At 42.5% G+C, this 23,302-nt stretch overlaps 2 protein-coding genes and 1 pseudogene across 2 annotated transcripts; all 3 read right to left on the bottom strand.

Annotated features, from left to right (window-relative positions):
* Window positions 1-901: 901 nt before the first annotated feature.
* LOC129346491 (olfactory receptor 13H1-like) lies at window positions 902-2,454 on the bottom strand (annotated as a pseudogene).
* Window positions 2,455-10,870: 8,416 nt separating this feature from the next.
* On the bottom strand, window positions 10,871-15,941 carry LOC129346490 (olfactory receptor 13H1-like). Its single transcript, XM_055003837.1, has 3 exons — window positions 15,864-15,941; window positions 14,833-14,921; window positions 10,871-11,825 (listed from the first exon to the last, which is right to left on the bottom strand). Exons 1-3 carry the CDS (start codon window positions 15,939-15,941, stop codon window positions 10,871-10,873), a joined length of 1,122 nt encoding a protein of 373 aa, XP_054859812.1.
* Window positions 15,942-18,170: 2,229 nt separating this feature from the next.
* On the bottom strand, window positions 18,171-19,082 carry LOC129346489 (olfactory receptor 13H1-like). The gene has a single exon (XM_055003836.1). The coding sequence runs from the start codon at window positions 19,080-19,082 to the stop codon at window positions 18,171-18,173; it is 912 nt and encodes a 303-aa protein (XP_054859811.1).
* Between the last annotated feature and the right edge of the window lie 4,220 nt (window positions 19,083-23,302).

The raw sequence follows: 23,302 nt of genomic DNA, 5'->3' as shown, positions 1-23,302 counted from the left end.
TGTGCTTTGAAGTTATTTATCAATGATTAGTATTATCTTGAGCCTTTTAAAATCAGAACAGTAAAGAGAAGAATACTAAAACCCTTAGGAATGTGTCCCCTACATGCAATTAAATGCTAACCAATTGGGTAATGGGATAATATTAGAACTAGCAAGCTAAGCTTGTTATCAAATTTACGGTGCTATCTTTTGAAGTGAAGGAGTCCAGTTTGCAAACTAATGTTAAACTGAATAGTTCTGTCAGGGTTACTTTCCCCCTTGGGGTTGGGAAAAAATCCACAGTGATTTCTCATGCTATTTGACTAATTAGCAGCAATGTCTCAATACATCGGAAATGTCCAAACTTTCTGGTTTAGTGAATCCTTTCTACATTGACATGTATACATTGACATGACATCCATTCTACACTGACAGGTGATAGTTTAAAGGGACCTGCCACTTGCAAGCGGCAGGGCCCTTTAAATGCCCTATGGTTTGTTTTTTTTCTGGTTCGTTCCCATGTCTAGTTGGAATCTTGGCCGATTTCAGATGGCCCCCTGCCTCGTGAAACGTCGTGCGTCGTCGCGCAGAAAACGCGAAATATCGTGTTTTCTCGCGCGAGTTTTGCGCGAAGTCGCGCAAAACTCGCGCGAGAAAACACGATATTTTGCATTTTCTGCCCAACGACGCGCGACAATGCGCGACGTTTCGCGAGGTGGGGGGCCGTCTGGAATCAGCCCTCAAAACAGAAAAAATGCTTTTTCCATTTTTGATACATCAAGAAACCAGGGCTGGAAAGGGCTTCCTGTTGCATCTTACCATACAGGGACATGTTGATCAACACATTACAATTTTCAGTGTATTTATGGTGGTTATGCACAAAAGAAATAACCATAAAAAGTTGAGTATATTGTGCTGATCTTTAATCTGAACTTTTCCTTCCAAATACTCTCCAAAAAGCTCCCTTCACATCCCTGTTTCTCAAGCTGTAGATCATGGAATTGAGCATAGGAGTTAAAAACCCGTATATTAAAGATACAATCTTATCTTGATTGGAAGAAGATTTGGGGTGGGGCATCATATACATGATTATGATTGTGCCATAAAAGACACTGACCACAGTAAGGTGAGAACTACAGGTGGAGAAGGCTTTCTTCCGACCCGTTGTTGTGCTAATACGCAGTACAGCTAAGCCGATTCGTACATATGTAACAACAATGAAGCAAAAGGGTAGCAATACGATAAAGAGGCCGGAAACATGCATGAAGATCTCACTAACACGTGTGTCAGAACAGGCCAGTTTGAGGAAAGATTGTAGCTCACATGCAAAATGGTTAATGATGTGTCATCCACAGAGGTCAGTAGGACGCAACAGAATATCCGTTAGGGTTGTTAGTGTGGAAAGGCCTATGGCTGCAGTCACTAAACTGATGCAAAATCTCCAGCTCATTATCTGAAAATAGTGGAGGGGCTGGCAGATGGCTGCAAAGCGGTCGTAGGCCATGATGGCGAGCAGGAAACATTCTGTTGCATAGAGTAAAACACCAACATACATCTGAACTAAGCACCTGGAGAAAGAGATGGTAGGCCTATAAAACAAACAGTTGACCAGGGTCTCAGGAAATATATTGTTGGTGATTATGAAGTCTACAGAGGAGAGGATGCAAAGGAAGAAATACATGGGTGTATGAAGGTGGGGATCAGCAATAATCAATATGATGATGAGGCCATTGCCAAGAAAGCTGATGAGGTATGTCATCAACAACAAACTGAAGAACGCAGTCTGTGCTTTGGGGTCTTCGGATATCCCAATCAAGATGAATTCAGTCACCATTGTCTCATTTGGAGCTCTCATGATATCCTCCGAACTTTCTCTTCTGCGGGAAAAAAAGAATGAGATGGATTATCCTCAAAATGTTGACATACTTTTCTAGCTCTAGTTTCTGAATTCTAGGTTCTGGAAGCTATATGTTTCCTTCCATACGGGGTAGTATAAGCCCCTCTAATGTTAATGAGTGCATCTAATTTTAAAGTTATGACTGGTGGACTTAGGGCCAAGCTACACATGACGAATGACACTTGAACGGCAAGTGGATTGAGTGGAGGGCAAGGGCCAAGCTACACATGACGACTGACACTTGAACGGCAAGTGGATTGAGTGGAGGGCAAGGGCCAAACTACACATGATGAATGACACTTGAACGGCAAGTGGATTGAGTGGAGGGCAAGTGAACAGGGAGAAATACACTTGCCGTTCAAGTGTCATTCGTCATGTGTAGCTTGGCCCTTAGTGACACATAAACCAGAGGATCAATTGTGGCCATTACAATAGAGGCTTGTAGTGAATACATATACATATTTTTAACTGTTCGATATTTAGATTAAGGTTTTAATTATTCCCCACAGGATTCTTTTGGTTTCAAGGTGTAATAAAATAACTCACATATTTGCAAATGGACCTGTTACTGTCTTCATGGCCGTATATCTCAATAAAATATGATAGCAGCAAAACCGAGTGATATGGGAGAGGCTTATTTTTTATTTTCTTTCACTGAAGTTCAAGTTCACTGAAATGAGCTACCTGTACAGTGCTACCTGTAAAGAATTAATGCACTTCTAAAATAACTCTCTCTGTGGTTACTTCCCACATACACCTTTGCAAGCATATGAAACGACTTTAAAATCTGTCTCGTGGCCCTCTCATGAGATTCAGTTTCCCTTAAAAGGAATTCAATCCTTTGTTGATATGAAATACCTGCAAATATTGAGATTCCCTTACTATTTGAATTTGCTTTTGAACAGATGGTGAACAAAGACTTCACTTTGATATCCTTGCTACTCTGTTGCTGCCAAGAGTTGTGTGACAGTTAGAGTGGAAATACATGTAACTAAGTACCTGGAGTCACTCAAGTGCAAGATTTTATGTGTGATCCTCAATTCTCATGCAGGCTATCTCTTGCTCAGGGCACATGCATGCCGCTTTTACAGGAGCTCCCTTTGTGTGATCACATCTGCAAGTCAGTCAGGAGGGCAGAGCGCCAATTCAGCTCTGTTTTTGCTGCCAGAACAAGTACTGTAGGCTCCTTTGACTTGCCAATTTGCATTTATTTAAGATTAGATTTTGAGCAGCAAACCTGGACTGTTCCTGCCATCACTAGTTACAGTCTCCCCAGTCCTTCAATGAATCAATCTCAAAGTTAAACTTCTACTTCATCTAGTAATGGGAAGCAGATGCAAAAGACCCATTTGAGAAGGAAGGAATGGGGTGGAGGAGGAAGACGAAGCCAGCTGGGTGGGTTGCTTGCTTTAAGTGAAGCCTCACAAATAACGAACACCCAGACAAGTCTGACCAAAGAAATGTCCTCTAATTGCACAATTGAAATTAGGATCAGAAATCTGAGCACCAAGTAAACACCAAGAGGTACGACTCCAAGGATGTACAACATTTATCCACACATTGTTTCTATTGGTAATGGGGTTTTGCTTACAAATTGAAGTCCAAATAGAAGACCGAGTATATCTTCTGCATTTATGGACAAGTGTCTCAGTCAAACATAATAGTAGCAAAAGACAGAAAAGTTTGGGGGCCGTAATTTTGATTGATTTTCGTGTTATTCTCCCAGTTCACTGAAAAGTGCTACCTTTAAAGTGCTACCTGAAAAAAAATTAATGCCGTTCTAAAATAACTCTATTTAATTCCCATACACACCTTCCCCAGGATGTGAAATCATTTTAATGTTTGCCTTGTTTACCTCTTTATAGATTGATTTCATCTTAAGAGAAGGACAGTACTTAATTGATAAGTAACATTTGCAAATTTTGAGATCCCCTTACTATTTGAGTTTGCCTTTGAACAAACTTGAGTTCCACTTCAATAACCATGCTACTCTGCTGCAGCCAAGAGTCCTGTGACACTTTAACTAGTTAATCATGATATACTGTCATTGTGCAAGGCTCCATGGGAGAAGATCATGTGGAAAGGACTAGGCTCATTGGTCCAGAATCCAGGAACTCAATGACCATATTTTTTGGCTTCATTCATTGACTCAATTGTGAGTTTATTTATGTACTGATTTGCACAATCAAAACACACCCACCCAAGGATCCAGAGGCTGGCTCAAGTTTGGCCAAATAAATGTCCTCTACTGAACTCAAAGCACTAAGTAAACAACAAGAGGTATGCCTTCGAGGATGTAAAGCATTTCTCCACACATTATTTCTGTTTGTAATGGTGTTTTGCTTACCTAATAATGTCCAAACTGAAGACTCGGTTCTTCTTCAATGTGTATTTTTCATTCCAAAGTACAGCAACTAGGCTGCCAGAGAACTGTTGGCACTAGAAGCCTGGCCTTCCTCTTCAAAGACAGGGAAGTCATTTAAATCCGTCCCTCTTCTATGAGTACCTTACTAGCTCAAGGTAATCTTCAGAAAATAAAGTAAATTCTCACACTGTTTCTTCCTAGAAGTGTTGGCTTGGAAGTCAGGGCTCCAAGAGATTTTTGGTTGATTCAATGGCAATTGTAGCTGACGATAATACAACAACCTTTTAGATCAGTCCAAGGAGTAGGCTGAAGAAAACGCGAAAAGCTGAAGTTGCTTTTCAAAGAAGCTCTCAGAAAAGTTGCTTATATGAAACATGTAATAAATCTGCACTTCACTGTTACAACTGTCTCCTGACTACTGCTGGGGATCATATGCAGTGATTTATGCAAATACCTGTTGCTTACTGTTCTACACACGGCAATACTAGAGATCCTCCTGGAATAAGACACAGAGGCTCTATAGAGATCTACTGGGGAATGCCTTCAAATAAGCATGTTAGACTCAAAGATTAATGACTATTTTATCAGATTGAAACTTGAACTCTATGGGGAATGCGGGACCAAGGAACAGTTTGGTAACTATGGCTAATTCCGCACACCTTGGATAATGCACTTTCAACGCACTTTATCAATCGTTTGAGGTGGATTTTTTGTTCCGCACACAAAAAATCCACCTCAAACGATCGATAAAGTGCGTTGAAAGTGCATTATCCAACGTGTGCAGAATCAGCATATTGCAGTTCCCACTGTGATCCATTTAGTTGGACTGAGGGCCAAGCTACAAGTGACGAATGACACTTGAACGGCAAGTGGATTGAGTGGAGGGCAAGTGAACAGGGAGAAATACACTTGCCGTTCAAGTGTAATTCGTCACTTGTAGCTTCGCCCTCAGTCATCGTCAATATATGTAATTCTCAATGTGGCAAAACCTGTGGATACTTAAATCTGGACACTGGAGCCATGAACAACCAGGAGAGCTCTTTCTAGAAACCTTACAAATGCTCCAAGTTTGTGGAAATAGACTATGGAGAATGCATATGTGTAGAAGTTCAAGTTTTTCAATACAATCTTAATGTATGGAATTTCAGACCATCTTTAAAAAACCTACCTCAGAGGAGAATTTTGTCTTTTACGTGACTACCAGTGACAAAGATCACAGGATGAGAGATTGACTGTCTAGGGGCTTGAGCAAAGAACCTGGGGCGCTGGGATGGTGAAAAATCAGCAACGAAAAGGATACCTGAAAACAGCTCAGGCGAAGGGGCAATTGGTGCCATGAGGAGACAGAAAATTTCAGATGTAAAATGGATATTTAAAAAAGATATGTTTTTAAGTAATATAACTATACACGTTGAACTGTTATTAAGCACTCTGATTGCCAAAAGAAAATCAGCTTTGAGTCTGAGGACACAGCTTTTGTTAGGAGTTAGCTGTGTTAGTCTGTAGTAGCAAAATCAAAAAGAGTCCAGTAGCACCTTTAAGACTAACCAATTTTATTATAGCATAAGCTTTCGAGAATCAAGTTCTCTTCATCAGATGCCTGATCAAAACTGGGCAGATACAGAAGATACAGATACTGTATCTGCCCAGTTTTGATCAGGCATCTGATGAAGAGAACTTGATTCTCGAAAGCTTATGCTATAATAAAATTGGTTAGTCTTAAAGGTGCTACTGGACTCTTTTAGCTTTTGTTAGAAACATTTTTATCCATAGCATGGTCTGTTTGAAGGGAAGTTATTGATTTTTGAAAGAGTCTTAGAAAAAAATTATCTAGGATTTGCTTTAGGGTTGAAGTCCAAGCATTTTTGAGTACCAGGGAAACTGCTCCCCCCCCCCCCCGGGGTAACATAATGCAGCAATTTGATATGGCGTTCAAAACAGAACATGGGTAGAATCTTACATGTTTCCCCATAATAGGGAATAGGTTGAGGGCCAAGCTACACATGACAAATGACACTTGAACGGCAAGTGTATTTCTCCCTGTTCACTTGCCCTCCACTCAATCCACTTGCCGTTCAAGTGTCATTCGTCATGTGTAGCTTGGCCCACAGAAAGAAGTTTTTGCCAGGTTCCATGTGTAATGTCAAATATCCATGCAGAGTCCTTGCCAAGACTAGGTGTCCTTACAGCAAAGTGAGAACTACAGTTGGAGAAGGCTTTCTTCCAACTCTTTGTTGTGCTAATGCTCAGTACAGCTAAGCTGATGCGCATGATGCAAAATTGCCAGCTCATTATCTGAAAATAGTGGAGTGGCTGGCAGATAGCTGCAAAGTGGTCATACGCCATAATGGCGAGCAGGAAACATTCTGTTTTCCAAATCTTCAGAATTTCACTCTGTAGATGCTTAGAGGCAGTTGTTTTTCCAAACCTTCCTGGGATGCCAGGTCTCCTGACCTCCCAGTGATTCCCATTTCTTTTCCACTTGTTATGGCTGCCTGCCTTCAGGCAGGAGCTCCTGGAATTACATCTCCGGACTACAGACATCGGTTCAGCTGAGAAAACAGCTGCTCTGAGGTGCAGACTCTACGGCATTTGCCCTGCTGAGGTCCTTCTCTCCTCCAGAGCCCACCCTACCCAGAATCCTCCCCCAAATCTCAAGAAATATCCCAACCAAGAGGTGGCAATCCTACTGCCACTGCTTCATAGTCCAGCAGGGGAAAATGGTTGGGAACTGGAAACAGTATCACGATGTGGAGGCCATGTCCTAGGATTTAACCATAGAGTGTTGGGTGAATTCTAGAGCAGCACCCTGCCAGCATGATGTCCCTTATATTTTTTTGCTGGAAGAGACATTGCACACCAGGAATATGCCAGGACACCTGTCCCCACCCCGAAATCCTCCAGGAATGTTGCCAGGCATGGCTGCCATCTCTACACTTTCCTGTCCTTCTGCTAGAGCTCCACCTTGTGGTAGGTAACATAGAACAGTTGCAAGGGCTGAAGTTACAAAATGGACCATTGATTTCCCTTCGTTTTTTAATCATATATTTTAATAAAATATTTTAATGTTTTAACCAAAATATACTTTCCTCTTGTCTTCATTCAGGGGTGTGTGTGTGTGTGTGAGAGAGAGGAGATTTTTCTATGTTACTATTATTTTTTGTTTTAAAATAAGAGTCTTGAGAGGAATAAAAATGAAAAAAACCCCACAAATTTAAATATCCTGCAGCAAAAGGATGAGGGTATCTTTTTAATTTTACCTTATTTGCAATCACTGAACATCCCAGAAACAGAAAACTGGAAGAACTATGGGGCACAACTAGTCATGAGAGAGGGCCAAGCTATAAGTGATGAATGACACTTGCCTGGCAAGTGAACAGACTCGCATGTATTCCTCCCTGTTCAGTTGCCATTCACTTGCTCTCCACTTGATCACTATGTGATCAGAGCCAAACTTCAAGTGACACCTGACACTAGTTGGACACTTGTCAGCTTCCCTCAAGTTTTGATGGGAAATGTAGGCATCCTGGTCTTGCAGCTTGGCTCTCCGACTGCTGACCAATGGACTTTTCAACTGTCACTTGTCCAACATTCTGCCAAGCTGCCAGATTCAGACTGGAATCCAAGGGCCAAGCTCCAAGTGACGAATGACACTTGAACGACAAGTGAACAGACTCAGGGCCAAGCTACACATGACGAATGACACTTGAACAGCAAGTGGATTTCTCCCTGTTCACTTGCCCTCCACTCAATCCACTTGCCGTTCAAGTGTCATTTGTCATGTGTAGCTTGGCCCTCACATGTATTCCTCCCTGTTCACTTGTGCTCCACTTGTGCTCCACTTGATCACTATATGATCAAGTAGGGCCAAGCTACACATGACAAATGACACTTGAACGGCAAGTGGATTGAGGGCCAAGCTACACATGACGAATGACACTTGAACGGCAAGTGTATTTCTCCCTGTTCACTTGCCCTCCACTCAATCCACTTGCCGTTCAAGTGTCATTCGTCATGTGTAGCTTGGCCCACAGAAAGAAGTTTTTGCCAGGTTCCATGTGTAATGTCAAATATCCATGCAGAGTCCTTGCCAAGACTAGGTGTCCTTACAGCAAAGTGAGAACTACAGTTGGAGAAGGCTTTCTTCCAACTCTTTGTTGTGCTAATGCTCAGTACAGCTAAGCTGATGCGCATGATGCAAAATTGCCAGCTCATTATCTGAAAATAGTGGAGTGGCTGGCAGATAGCTGCAAAGTGGTCATACGCCATAATGGCGAGCAGGAAACATTCTGTTTTCCAAATCTTCAGAATTTCACTCTGTAGATGCTTAGAGGCAGTTGTTTTTCCAAACCTTCCTGGGATGCCAGGTCTCCTGACCTCCCAGTGATTCCCATTTCTTTTCCACTTGTTATGGCTGCCTGCCTTCAGGCAGGAGCTCCTGGAATTACATCTCCGGACTACAGACATCGGTTCAGCTGAGAAAACAGCTGCTCTGAGGTGCAGACTCTACGGCATTTGCCCTGCTGAGGTCCTTCTCTCCTCCAGAGCCCACCCTACCCAGAATCCTCCCCCAAATCTCAAGAAATATCCCAACCAAGAGGTGGCAATCCTACTGCCACTGCTTCATAGTCCAGCAGGGGAAAATGGTTGGGAACTGGAAACAGTATCACGATGTGGAGGCCATGTCCTAGGATTTAACCATAGAGTGTTGGGTGAATTCTAGAGCAGCACCCTGCCAGCATGATGTCCCTTATATTTTTTTGCTGGAAGAGACATTGCACACCAGGAATATGCCAGGACACCTGTCCCCACCCCGAAATCCTCCAGGAATGTTGCCAGGCATGGCTGCCATCTCTACACTTTCCTGTCCTTCTGCTAGAGCTCCACCTTGTGGTAGGTAACATAGAACAGTTGCAAGGGCTGAAGTTACAAAATGGACCATTGATTTCCCTTCGTTTTTTAATCATATATTTTAATAAAATATTTTAATGTTTTAACCAAAATATACTTTCCTCTTGTCTTCATTCAGGGGTGTGTGTGTGTGTGTGAGAGAGAGGAGATTTTTCTATGTTACTATTATTTTTTGTTTTAAAATAAGAGTCTTGAGAGGAATAAAAATGAAAAAAACCCCACAAATTTAAATATCCTGCAGCAAAAGGATGAGGGTATCTTTTTAATTTTACCTTATTTGCAATCACTGAACATCCCAGAAACAGAAAACTGGAAGAACTATGGGGCACAACTAGTCATGAGAGAGGGCCAAGCTATAAGTGATGAATGACACTTGCCTGGCAAGTGAACAGACTCGCATGTATTCCTCCCTGTTCAGTTGCCATTCACTTGCTCTCCACTTGATCACTATGTGATCAGAGCCAAACTTCAAGTGACACCTGACACTAGTTGGACACTTGTCAGCTTCCCTCAAGTTTTGATGGGAAATGTAGGCATCCTGGTCTTGCAGCTTGGCTCTCCGACTGCTGACCAATGGACTTTTCAACTGTCACTTGTCCAACATTCTGCCAAGCTGCCAGATTCAGACTGGAATCCAAGGGCCAAGCTCCAAGTGACGAATGACACTTGAACGACAAGTGAACAGACTCAGGGCCAAGCTACACATGACGAATGACACTTGAACAGCAAGTGGATTTCTCCCTGTTCACTTGCCCTCCACTCAATCCACTTGCCGTTCAAGTGTCATTTGTCATGTGTAGCTTGGCCCTCACATGTATTCCTCCCTGTTCACTTGTGCTCCACTTGTGCTCCACTTGATCACTATATGATCAAGTAGGGCCAAGCTACACATGACAAATGACACTTGAACGGCAAGTGGATTGAGGGCCAAGCTACACATGACGAATGACACTTGAACGGCAAGTGTATTTCTCCCTGTTCACTTGCCCTCCACTCAATGCACATGCCGTTCAAGTGTCATTCGTCATGTGTAGCTTGGCCCTGAGTGGAGGGCAAGTGAACAGGGAGAAATACACTTGCTGTTCAAGTGTCATTCGTCATGTGTAGCTTGGCCCGTAGAGAGCAAGTGGAGCGCAAGTGGAGTGCACGTTAGTCTGTTCACTTGCCAGGCAAGTGTCATTCATCACTTGCAGCTTGGCCCAGAGTCACCATGTTGTACAGAGGAAAGCCACTGCCACTTTCGGCCTAACAGGAGATGTTTAAAAAGTAGGAAGGGTCCGATCATGATCAAGCCAACAGCACAGCAAGGCTAGGCACTATTGTCCCTCCACGCGAGTTTTGAATCCTCATTCTGCCATGGAAGATTTCTTGGTGATCTTCAGCCAGTGAAACCCTCTCAGCCTAACCTACCTCACAGGGTTGTTGTGAGGATAAAATGGAGGAGGGAAGAATGATGCAAACAGCTCAAAGCCCCATTGGGGGGTAAAGGCAGGGTATGAATTAAGTAAATAAATATGTAGGAAATAATTGGAATCTCAACAAAGGATACATGTTTTTTCCATGTTTTGATGCAGCAAGAAATCAGCGCTGGAAGGGGCTTCCCATTACATATTACCAAACAGGGTCATGTTAATCATCACATTACAATTTTCAGTGTATACATGGTGCTTATGTCCAAAAAAGCCTCCCATAAGAAGTTGAGTGTATTGTGCTAATCTTTAATCTGAACTTTTCCTTCCAAACACTCTCCAAAAAGCTCCCTTCACATCCCTGTTTCTCAAGCTGTAGATCACGGGATTGAGCATGGGAGTTAAAAACCCATATATTAAAGATACAATCTTATCTAGATTGGAAGAAGATTTGGGGTGGGGCATCATATACATGATTATGATTGTGCCATAAAAGACGCTGACCACAGTAAGGTGAGAACTACAGGTGGAGAAGGCTTTCTTCCGACCCTTTGTTGTGCTCATGCGCAGTACAGCTAAGCTGATGCGCACGTAGGTAACAACAATGAAGCAAAAGGGTAGAAATATGACAAAGATGCTGGAAACGTGCATGAAGAGCTCACTAGCACGTGTGTCAGAACAGGCCAGCTTGAGGAAATATTGTAGCTCACATCCAAAATGATTAATGATGTGTCGTCCGCAGAAGCCTGTAGGACGCAACAGTACATTGGTTAGGGCCGTCAGTGTGGAAACTCCTAAAGATGCAGTCACTAAACTGATGCAAAACCTCCAGCTCATTATCTGAAAATAGTGGAGCGGCTGGCAGATGGCTGCAAAGCGGTCATACGCCATGATGCCGAGCAGGAGACATTCTGTTGCATAGAATAGAACCCCAACATACATCTGAACTAAGCACCTGTAGAAGGAGATGGTGGGCCTGTAATAGAAACAGTTGACCAGGGTCTCAGGAAGTGTATTGTTGGAGATGATGAAGTCTACAGAGGAGAGGACGCAAAGAAAGAAATACATCGGTGTATGAAGGTGGGGATCAGCAATAATCAGTATGATGATGAGGCCATTGCCAAGAAAGGTGATGAGGTATGTCATCAACAACAAACAGAAGAACACAACTTGTGCTCTGGGGTGCTCCGATAACCCAATCAAGATGAATTCAGTCACCATTGTCTCATTTGGAGCTCCCATGGCATCCTTTGTACTTGCTCTTCTGCAGGAAAAAAAAGAGAATGAGATGGTTTAGAAGTGGCAGACTTTTGTTTATCCATCAAATCCTGACGTACTTTCATGAGTTCTAGTCTCTGGAATATACATGCTTCCTACATTCCAGTATACTGTAAGCCCTACTGAAGTCAACAAGGCTTAAGTGCATCTTATTTTTAAGGTTATCAGTGTTGTTGGACTCAGTGGTCTGCTAGTGAGTTTCTCAATTTTGGCATGACAATAGAGAATAGCATTTAATAAACATAATATGTTTTATGTTTGTTCTGTATTTAGATTCAGGATTTAATTAATTCTCCACAGACTTATTTTGGTGTAAAGCTGCATTTAAAAAAATAAGACATTTGAAAATGGCCCTAATAGTCAATTCATGCATTAATATCTCAATAAAACATAATACTAGAAAAAAGTGGTCTCAGCTTTAACCATTCCATTTTGAGTGACTCTTCTAGGAATTTAGACTCTTGACTAGAAATGGGCACGAATGGGGGGAAAAAACCCAAACAAGCTGTTCGTTGTTCGTTGCCATCCATGAACAGCGAACAACGAACAGTAATGAACATGACCCTGTTCACAAACATGTTCGTTGTTTGTGGCCCCTTAAAGATCCCTTTAAACTATCAGCTGGCAGGTGGCAGGGGGGAATTTCCTGCCATGTGCAAGGGGCAGGGCCCTTTAAACACCCCACAAACTAACCTTCCCAATGTCCAATACCCACCAAATTTGCAGGGGACATAGTGTTCACTGTCCACCGAAGACCCCCCCCCCCAAGTTTCAGAGAGATTGCATCCCGGAAAAGGCATGATCCATGTGTTGTCCCCCACCCTGCTGTCATTTTCTGTTCACAGTGGCAAAAATGGAACTGCCTGTTGGAAGGCAGCTACTTTGAGGGGTTACAACTTACAAATTGACCTTCCCAATGTCCAATACCCACCAAATTTGCAGAGGACATAGTCCTCACTGTCCTCCCAAGACCCCCCAAGTTTCAGAGAGATTGCACCCCTGGAAAGGCATGAAGCATGGGTCTTCCCCTTGTCATTTTCTCTTCACAGTGGCAAAACCAGGACTCTCTGCTGGAAGTACTTTGAAGGTTAAAGCCAGAAGGAAAGCCAGAAGGAGTTCAGACACAGTTCAGTCCCTGCTGTTGTCAGGGGAATTGATTGACAGGCCCCAGACAGTCTTGCTTAAAGACCAGCTGACGAAGTCAACGAACGAGGCTTGCAACGACCACTTGTTCATTTAGAATGGAGCCTCACGAACGGCTTGTTTGCACACAGATGAACGGGCTGTTCGTGTTTTTTTTCCCATTCGTAATGCTGTTCATGCCCATGTCTACTCTTGACAAAGCCTGTGCTCATAGGGCCAAGCTACAAGTGACAAATGACACTTGAATGGCAAGTGTATTTCTCCCTGTTCACTTGCCCTCCACTCAATCCACTTGCCAGGCAAGTGTCTTTTGTCATGTGTAGCTTGGCCCTCAGATTCACTGACACACTCAAACCCCCTCAAGGCTCCCCCAAGAGGGAGCCACAATGCAAAGTCTGAGTAATTTTATTCATTTATTTGCAGTATGAGCTTAGTACAATCCATATCAAGTACGTTTCCATAGAGGATATCAATCAGACTTCATGGAAGGCCTGTTAACATAACCGTCATTCAATTTTATGCTCTAACTACAGATACCGAGGAGGAAGAAATCGAAAATTTTTACACAAGTGTCAAAGAAGACATTGATCATACACCTAAACAATCTAGTCTATCAAAATCTTTAAAAGAATCTGTCAACAAATATGGAAAATAAAACAATGGCCCACAGACTTGAAAAGCTGAGGGCCAAGCTACACATGACGAATGACACTTGAACAGCAAGTGGATTGATTGGAGGGCAAGTGAACAGGGAGAAATACACTTGCTGTTCAAGTGTGTAGCTTGGCCCTCAGACTCTGTTCCAATTCCAAAAAAAAGGGATGCCAAAAAGTGCAGCAACTATCAGATTATCGCATTAATTTCCCAGGCAAACAAAGTGATGTGCAAAATTCTACAGCAAAGACTCTTATCATATATGGAATGAGAAAATCCAGATGTCCAAGCTGGATTCAGAAAAGGAAGAGGCACCAGAGATCACATTGCAAATTTAGAATAGCTAATGGAACAGACCAGGGAAGTTCAGAAGAAAATCAGCCTGTGTTTTATAGATTACAGAAAAGCTTTTGACTGTGTGGATCACGGAAAGCTATGGGTAGTGTTAAAAGAAATGGGGATACCACAACATCTGATTGTTTTGAGGCACAATCTGTACTCTGGACAAGAGGCTATTATTCCCACAACAACAAACACACTGTGAGGTGGGTGGTGCTGGGAGAGCTCCTAGAAGCTGTGACTGACCCAAAGTCTCCCAGCTGGCTACAAGTGGGGGAGTGGGGAATCAAACCTGGTTCTCCAGATTAGAGTCCTGCGCTCTTAACCACTACACCAAACTGGAGGTGCTGAACCTCCTTATCCTTCCCACTGGCTAAGCACATATTAGTCCCTCACCAACACCGTGAATCTACTCAACCCTCGTAACTTCTTTTCATTGTCAGCTGTCCCAGATGCTTTGCAACACATGCTTAGACTTTGAGCAGCAAACCTGGACTGTTCCTGCCATCGTTATTTGCAGCATGCCGAATCCATCAATGGATAAGTCCCAGACTGTAACATTTACCCAGTCCTGCAATGGGAAGCAGGTGAAAAAGGCCCCATGCCAGGCCATTTGAGAAGGAAGGAATGGGGCTGAGAAGGAAGAAGATGCTAGCGGGGTGAGTTTGCTTGCTGCAAGTGACATCCCACCACCCCAGACACAGAAAGTCCCAGATGCTGGCACAAGTTTCGCCAAATAAATGTCCTCTAATTGTCACCTGGACTCTGAGCACCAGATAAATACCAAGAGGTAGGCCTCCAAAGATGTACAGCACTTTTCCACATGCTATCTCTCTTCGTAATGGGGGTTTGCTTACCTTGGGACGTCAAAAGAGAAGACTCGGTTCTTCTTCAATGTGTATTCATTCCAAAGTGCAGCAAACAGGCTGCAAGAAAACCACTGGTACTAGCGACATAGAGCCAAAACACACGTTAAGAAAAACCTAGGTTCAGCACATGTTCTCTTACCTCAAGGTTTGCTGGGATCTGTAGGCGTCCTGGAAGCTTAAAGTTTAGCATTTACAGAGCAGCAAAAAGGGAAAGGGAAATACAGGCGCCTGTATTTTAAGCTTTAAGCTTCCAGGACGCCTTTAAGCTTCCAGGACGCTTACAGATCCTTTAAGCTTCCAGGACTTTAAGCTTCCAGGACGCCTACAGATCTTTAAGCTTCCAGGACTCCTACAGATCCCGGCAAACCTTGAGGTAAGAGAACACGTGCTGAACCTAGGTTTTTCTTAACGTGTGTTTTGGCTCATAGCCTTCCTCTCTAAAGGCAGGAAAGTCAATTAAATACCGTCCTCCTCATGCTGAAAATGCTGAAAAGTTGAAGTTGCTTTTCTAGGAAGCTCTTGGAAGAGTTGCTTATGAGGAACATATCATCAGATCTGTTCTTCTCTGTTGAGAGAACAGCTCTGCCTATTGAGGGGGACTGTACTGAGTGTTTTTGCAGCTACCTGGTCCTTACTGTTCTATACTCCGCAATGCTAAAGGTCCTCCTGGAATATGACGCAGAAGTTGTAAACCAGACTCCTGGGAGTTGTTTCAAATAAGCACTTTAGATTCAAAGATTTAATCCCTATTTCATTGTTTTAAACCTTGAGAACTCTATGGGGAATAAGGGAGCAAGGGGCTGATTCCGCACACCTTGGATAATGCACTTTCAATGCACTTTATCAATCGTTTGCGGTGGATTTTTTGTTCCGCACACAAAAAAATCCATTCCAAATTATCTATAAAGAGGATTGGAAGTGCATTATCCAACATGTGCGGAATCACTCAGGCTTTACGCATCTGGTGTAGATGTCCCACTCCCAGCCCTTGAGTCAGGCAAAGCCACTAGGGAACTCACCTTCCTCCATGTAACCCAGTGGTTGAGGGAAGTAGTGAAGCTCATTTGGCTCAGCCAAACAGCAGACATGCTGTACATTATGGAGTGAAAGCCCAGAGGTGTACGTAGCTCTGAAAAAGCTCATCACAATTGCAGAAAAAGTAGCTTTCTGCCAGGGATCTTATGACTTTGAGGATGACTTCAAGTACTATGCCGGCCTCAGCTTCCAAACGAAAGTCACATTAGGACCCTTAAAACCAACAATGATTGGATTAAGAAGGTAGCAGGCCTTTTCCAGGAGTCCGGTACATTTAAGGCCATAGCAAAAATCCTTTGTGATGATCCCTGCAGGAACTTAGATTCTAGGTACTCCGAGCCCATCCAAACAGTCCCTTTCGCTAATAACGGGCTCCATTCCCAGTAGAGAAATGATGGAAGTAATAACTCTGCTCAGCCTTATGCAGGCTGGGGACAGGGGGGGTGGGAATCAAGAGCAGAATCCGGATGATGGAAGGAGCTGAAATTGGCTAGACCAACGCAACGGTCCCAGTTCTGGCCCTGCACATCCTCACCAAACTGCTCCCGAGCCTGCCTCAAAGTACAACCCAGGGATTCCCAGCCAAAACTGCAACCCACTTTTTGGACAGCTTTTAACATGGTCTCCCACAATCCACTTTTGTTCGTTATGGAAACTTTTTCTTTCAGTCTTCTTGATTTTTTAAAAACACTTTTGGAGCATGCCGCCTGATTTGTATAGCCAGAATGTTTGCAACAGTGTAAGCCCCGGGATCTCCTGGACAAGGCGTCTTCTGCACCATTCAAAAGAGGGACTGCCATCCTATGGCTATGAATTGGTTTTCAGGAAATAAATATTATATCTTTGTGTTCAGTCTCTCTTCTTAACCTTCAGTCTCCCCCTCATTGTTGTTACCATTTTCTAAAAGTGTGACATTCTCTCTTACCAAGTTCAATCCGTCAAGAGGGGCCAAATGTATTCAACGTAAGTTTGGTGTCAATGTTCCTCACTGCAAATGTTCATAAACTGATACTTGTATGATAGACCTCATCTGATATACTTTAACGCTCCCAGATTTTTTTTTAACTCAGCCACCCCATCTTGCCAAAAAATTTATCATTCTCAGGCTTACCTTGTGCCAGTTTATGGAGGAAAATCTCCTGGGGAGCCAACCAGTCACTCTGGAGGGCCAACAATAGGGCCTAGAAGCTGAGGCCTTCCCTGCTGTTGCACCCGGGCACTGGTATTCAGAGGTCTACTGCCTCTGAATGTGGAAGCTCTCTTTAGTCATCCACTGATAAACCTTTTTAATCGCTTGTTGAGTAAAGAAGTATTTCCTTTTGTCCATCCTGAATCTACTGCCCATTAACTTCATTGGATCTAGTATTTTGGGAGGGGGGGCAGGGAATTTCTCTCTATACGCTGTTTCTACCCCATTCACAATTTTATAAATCTCTGCCATACCCCCTAGTCATCTCTCTTCTAAACGGATATGTACCAGAGAAACTTTAGGGACCCATCCCAACGTCCCTTCACAGCCTTGTTCCTCACTGAGGAATCTCTCTACTCCTGACGCTGTTAAGAATAAATCTCTTACTTCCGCTTTATCCAACATTCAATTTCTTTTCTTCTTTTCCGGGATTTGGAGTCTGTTTCAAATCAATTCCATGTTGATCAAAGAAAAAATTGAACAGCAAAGGTCAGGAAGGGAGGTTCTCCAAACCTTCAGAATTTCACTCTGTAGATGCTCAGAGGCAGTTGATGTTTTTCCAAAACTTCCTGGGATACCAGGTCTCCTCTCCTTCCAGTGGTTTCCACTTGTTAGGGCTTCCTAACTTCAGGTAGGGCCTGGGGATCTCCATTTTTTGGCCTAACAGGAGATGTTTAAAAAGTAGCAAGGGTCCGATCATGATCAAGCCATCAGCATGGCAAGGTAGGCACCCTTGTCCCCCCCCCCCCTCAGCTTTGAATCCTCATTCTGCCATGAAAGATTTCTTGGTGACTTTTGACCAGTGACACCCTCTCAGCCTAACCTACCCCACAGACTCAAGGCCCCATTGGGGGGTAAGGGCAGGGTATAAATTATGTAAATAAATAAGTAAATAAATATGTAGAAAATAATTAGAATCTCAACACAGGATAAATATTTTATCCGTGTTTTGATGCGGCAAGAAATCAGGGCTGGAAAGGGCTTCCCATGGCATATTTCCAAATAGGGACATGTTGATCATTAGATTACAATTTTCAGCGTATGTACGGTGCTTATGTGCAAAAGAAATAACCATAAGAAGTTGAGTGTATAGTGCTAATTTTTAATCTGACCTTTTCCTTCCAAATACTCTCCAGAAAGCTCCCTTCACATCCCTGTTTCTCAGGCTGTAGATCACGGGATTGAGCATCGGAGTTAAAAACCCGTATATTAAAGATACAATCTTATCTTGATTGGAAGAAGATTTGGGGTGGGGCATCATATACATGATTATGATTGTGCCATAAAAGACGCTGACCACAGTAAGGTGAGAACTACAGGTGGAGAAGGCTTTCTTCCGACCCTTTGTTGTGCTCATGCGCAGTACAGCTAAGCTGATGCGCACATAGGTAACAACAATGAAGCAAAAGGGTAGAAATATGACAAAGATGCTGGAAACGTGCATGAAGAGCTCACTAGCACGTGTGTCGGAACAAGCCAGTTTGAGGAAATATTGTAGCTCACATGCAAAATGATTAATGATGTGTCGTCCGCAGAAGTCTGTAGGACGCAACAGTACATTGGTTAGGGCTGTCAGTGAGGAAACTCCTAAAGATGCAGTCACTAAACTGATGCAAAACCTCCAGCTCATTAACTGGAAATAATGAAGTGGCTGGCAGATAGCTGCAAAGCGGTCATATGCCATGATGCCGAGTAGAAGACATTCTGTTGCATAGAGTAAAACACCAACATACATCTGAACTAAGCATCTGTAGAAAGAGATGGTAGGCCTATAAAACAAACAGTTGACCAGGGTCTCAGGAAGTGTATTGTTGGAGATCATGAAGTCTACAGAGGAGAGGATGCAAAGGAAGAAATACATGGGCGTGTGAAGGTGGGGATCAGCAATAATCAATATGACGATGAGGCCATTGCCAAGAAAGCTGATGAGGTATGTAATCAACAACAAACTGAAGAACAAAGGCTTTACTCTGGGGTCTTCAGATATCCCAATCAAGATGAATTCAGTTACCATTGTCCCATTTGGAGCTCCCATGACATCCTCTGCCTTTTCTCTTCTGCAGGCAAAAAAGAATGAGATGGTTCAGAAGTGGCACTGGCAGGCATTTGCCTATCCACAAAATGCTGAAGAACTTTTCTAGTTCTGATTTCTGGAATCTTCCATCTAGTCTTGAATAAGCCCCACTAAAGTTGATAAGTTGGAGTGCATGGCGGACTTTATTATATATTGAGATTAACAGCTCTTATTTGTAATAAACATCTTTAGTAGAAGCTGGAAGCAGACAGACAGAAACTCAGGCTTGTAGAAACCACACCTACTTTTAACAACAACTAATACAATGTAAGCAGCTAGAATCCTTCCCTTGCATGAACTATATAGAACTATCCAGGGCCTTTTTTCTGGGAAAAGAGGTGGTGGAACTCAAGAGCGCACAATGACATCACTTTGGGTCAGCTGGAACAAGGGGGGAGTTTTTTAAAGTTTAAATTGCCCTCCGTGAAAATGGTTACATGGCCGGTGGTCCCGTCCCCTGATCTCCAGACAAAGGGGAGTTTAGATTGCCCTCCACGCAGCACGGAGGGCAATCTAAACTCCCCTCTGTCTGGAGATCAGGGGACGGGACCACCGGCCATGTGACCATTTTTAAGAGGTGCCGGAACTCCGTTCCACCACGTTCCTGCTGAAAAAAAGCCCTGCAAGTATCTATTTTGCAGCACAGCGATTGGACAATAAGGCAACAGTTCTGATTGGCCATGCCGGCACCAAACACCAATAGCCTTGTAGGCCTCAGGAGCCTTTGTTCTGCTCAAGCAGTACATAACAGACTCAGGGCCAAGCTACAAGTGACAAATGACACTTGAACGGCAAGTGTATTTCTCCCTGTTCACTTGCCCTCCACTCAATCCACTTGCCGTTCAAGTGTCATTCGTCATGTGTAGCTTGGCCCTCAGTGACACATAAACCAGAGAATCAATTGTGGCCACAAGAATACATATAATATATTTACTTAATACATATAATACAATATAGTTAATACATATAATATACATATAATACATATAATACATTTTTATCTGTTCTCTATTTAGATAAAGGTTTTAATTATACCCCACAGGATTCTTTTAGTTTAAAGGTGTAATAAAATAACTCACACATTTGCAAATGGCTCTGTTACTGTCTTCAGGGACGTATGTCTCAATAAAACATGATAGTAGCAAAACCCAGTGACATTAAGGGGGGATTAATTTTTATTTACTTTCAGGTTATCATTCAGATTCACTGATATGAGCTACCTTTATGGCACGACCATTAAAGAATTAATGCACTTCTAAAATAACACTTTCTGTGTTTACTTCACACTTACATCTTCAGAAGTCAGTGAAATAATTTTAAATTCTGTCTCATGGCCCTCTCGAGAGATTCATTCTCCCATAAAAGAAATACAATACTTGGCTATGAAATGTTTGCAAATATTGAGTTTCCTTTACTATTGGAATTTGCCATTGAACAGATGTTGAACGAAAACATGAGTTCCACTTTGATAGTCATGCTACTCTGCTGCAGCCAAGAGTTGTGTGACACTTTAAAAAGTTAGAGTGGAAATACACATTACTAAGTACCTGGGACACAAAAGTTCAAGATTTTATGTGTGATCCTCAATTCACATGCAGGTTGTCTCTTGCTCAGTGCATGTGCACGTCGCTTTCACAGGAGCTCCCTTTGTGTGATCACATCTGCTAGTCAATCAGAAAGGCAGAGCGCCAATTCAGCTCTGTTTTTGCTACCAGAACAAGTACTGTAGGCTCCTTTGACTTGCTGATTTGCATTTATTTAACATAAATAGTCCAGGAGCAAACGTGGACTGTTCCTGCCATCACTAGTTACAGCCTCCACAGTCCTTCAATGGATCAGATCCAAAGTTAAACTTCTACTAACGGGAAGCAGGTGAGAAAGACCCATTTGAGAAGGAAGGAATGGGGTGGAGGAGGAAGACGAAGCCAGCTGGGTGGGTTGCTTGCTTCAAGTGAAGTCTCACAAATAAGGGAGAGCCAGACAAGTCAGACCACAAAAATGTCATCTAATTGTACAATAGAAATTATGATCAGAACTCTGAGCACCAAGAGGTATGACTCCAAGGATGTACAGTATTTATGCACACATTGTTTCTGTTGGTAATGGGGTTTTGCTTACTAAGTGATGTCCAAACTGAACACCGAGTACTTCTTCAATGTATGGCCCTGATACTGCATTCATGGACAAGTGTCTGAGTCAAACATAACAGCAGCAAAAGCAGAAAAGTTTGGGAGCCTTAATTTTTATTGATTTTCATGTTATTCTCTCAGTTTACTGAAAAGTGCTACCTTTAAAGTGCTACCTGAAAAGAAATTATTGCCGTTCTAAAATAACTCTATTTAATTCCCATACACACCTTCCCCAGGATGTGAAATAATTTTAATGTTTGCTTTCTTCACCTCTTCATAGATTGCTTTCACCTTAAAAGAAGTACAGTACTTAGTTGATAAGTAACATTTGCAAATATTGAGATCCCCTTACTATTTGAATTTGCCTTTGAACAAATGATGAACTAAAACATGAGTTCCACATTCATAGCCAGTGCCATGCTACTGTGCTGCAGCCAAAAGTCCTGTGACACTTTAACTAGTTATTTGTGTTATACTATCATTGTACAAGTCCCCGTAGGAGAGGGTAAGGGGGACAGGACTAGGTGCATTGGTCCAGAATCCAGGAAAGAATACACAAAGACCATATGTTTGGCTTTATTCATGAACTGAATTGTGACTTTATTGGACTCAAAGTACCAAGTAAACAACAAGAGGTATGCCTCCGAGGATGTACAGCATTAATCCACACATTATTTCTGTTGGTAATGGGGTTTTGCTTACCTAATAATGTCCAAACTGAAGACTCGGTTCTTCTTCAATGTGTATTTTTCATTCCAAAGAACAGCAAGTAGTCAGCAAAAGAACTGTTGGTACTAGAAGCCTAGCCTTCCTCTTCAAAGACAGGGAAGTCATTTAAATCTATCCCTTTTCTGTGAGTACCTTACTAGTTCAAGGTGATCCTCAGAAAATACATTTCTTGAAATAGTAAATCTGCTCACTGTTTCTGCCTAGAAGTGATAGCTTGGAAGTCAGGAGGAGGACTCCAAGAGATTTTTGGTTGACTCAATGGAAGCTGACTACTATGTCAGCCTCTTAGATCAGTCCAAGGAATAGGCTGAAGAAAATGGTGAAAAGCTGAAGCTGTGTTTCAGAGAAGCTCTCAGAAAAGTTGCCTGTGTGGAACATATAACAGATCTGCTCTTCACTACTACGAGAAGACTAGTTCTGACTATTCCTGGGGACTATAGATAATGATTTTGCAGCTACCTTGTACTTACTGTTCTACACACACGACAATACTAGAGATCTTCCTGGAATAAGACACAGAGGTTCTAAACAGATCTCCTGGGGAATGCCTTCAAATAAGTATGTTAAATTCAAAGATTAATGACTATTTCATCGGACTGAAACTTAAAGAACTCTATGGGGAATGAGGGACCAAGGAACAGTTTGATAATCGTTGCAGTTCCCATTGTGATCCATTTAGTTGGACTCCGTCATCATCAATATATCTACAACTTAATGTGGCAAAACCTGTGGATACTTAAATCTGGACACTTGAACCATGAACAGTCAGGAGAGCTCTTTCTACAAACCTTTCAAACGCCCCAGGTTTGTGGAAATGGAGAATGTATATGTATAGAAGTTTAGGTTTTTCAGTACAATCTTAATGTATGGAATTTCAGGTCATCTTTAAAACACCTGCCTCAGGTGAGAATTTTGTCATTTACCTGACTACCAGTGACCTGTTCTAGTGATAAAGATTCCAGGATGAGAGATTGTCTCTCTAGGGGCTTGGGCAAAGAGCTTGCACCCCTGGGATGGCGATAAGTCAGCAAGGAAGAGGAAAACTGAAAACAGCTCAGGCACAGGGCCAATTTGTGCCATGAAGAGACAGAAAAATTCAGATTTAAATAGGATTAAAAAAAATATTTTAAATGATATAACTATACAAGTTTAACAGGAATTAAGCACTCTGCCAAAAGAAAATCAGGACACAGCTTTTATGAGAAACTGTTTTGTTCACAGCATGGTCTGCGTGAAGGGAAGTTAATGATTTTTGAAAGAGTCTCAGAAAAATTTATCCAGGATTTGCTTTAGGGTTGAAGT

The sequence above is a fragment of the Eublepharis macularius genome, chromosome 19 (genome assembly GCF_028583425.1).
Source record: "Eublepharis macularius isolate TG4126 chromosome 19, MPM_Emac_v1.0, whole genome shotgun sequence".
NCBI lineage: Eukaryota > Metazoa > Chordata > Lepidosauria > Squamata > Eublepharidae > Eublepharis > Eublepharis macularius.
Note: the sequence above shows the minus strand (reverse complement) of the source record. Positions and strands in the feature narration are given on the sequence as shown.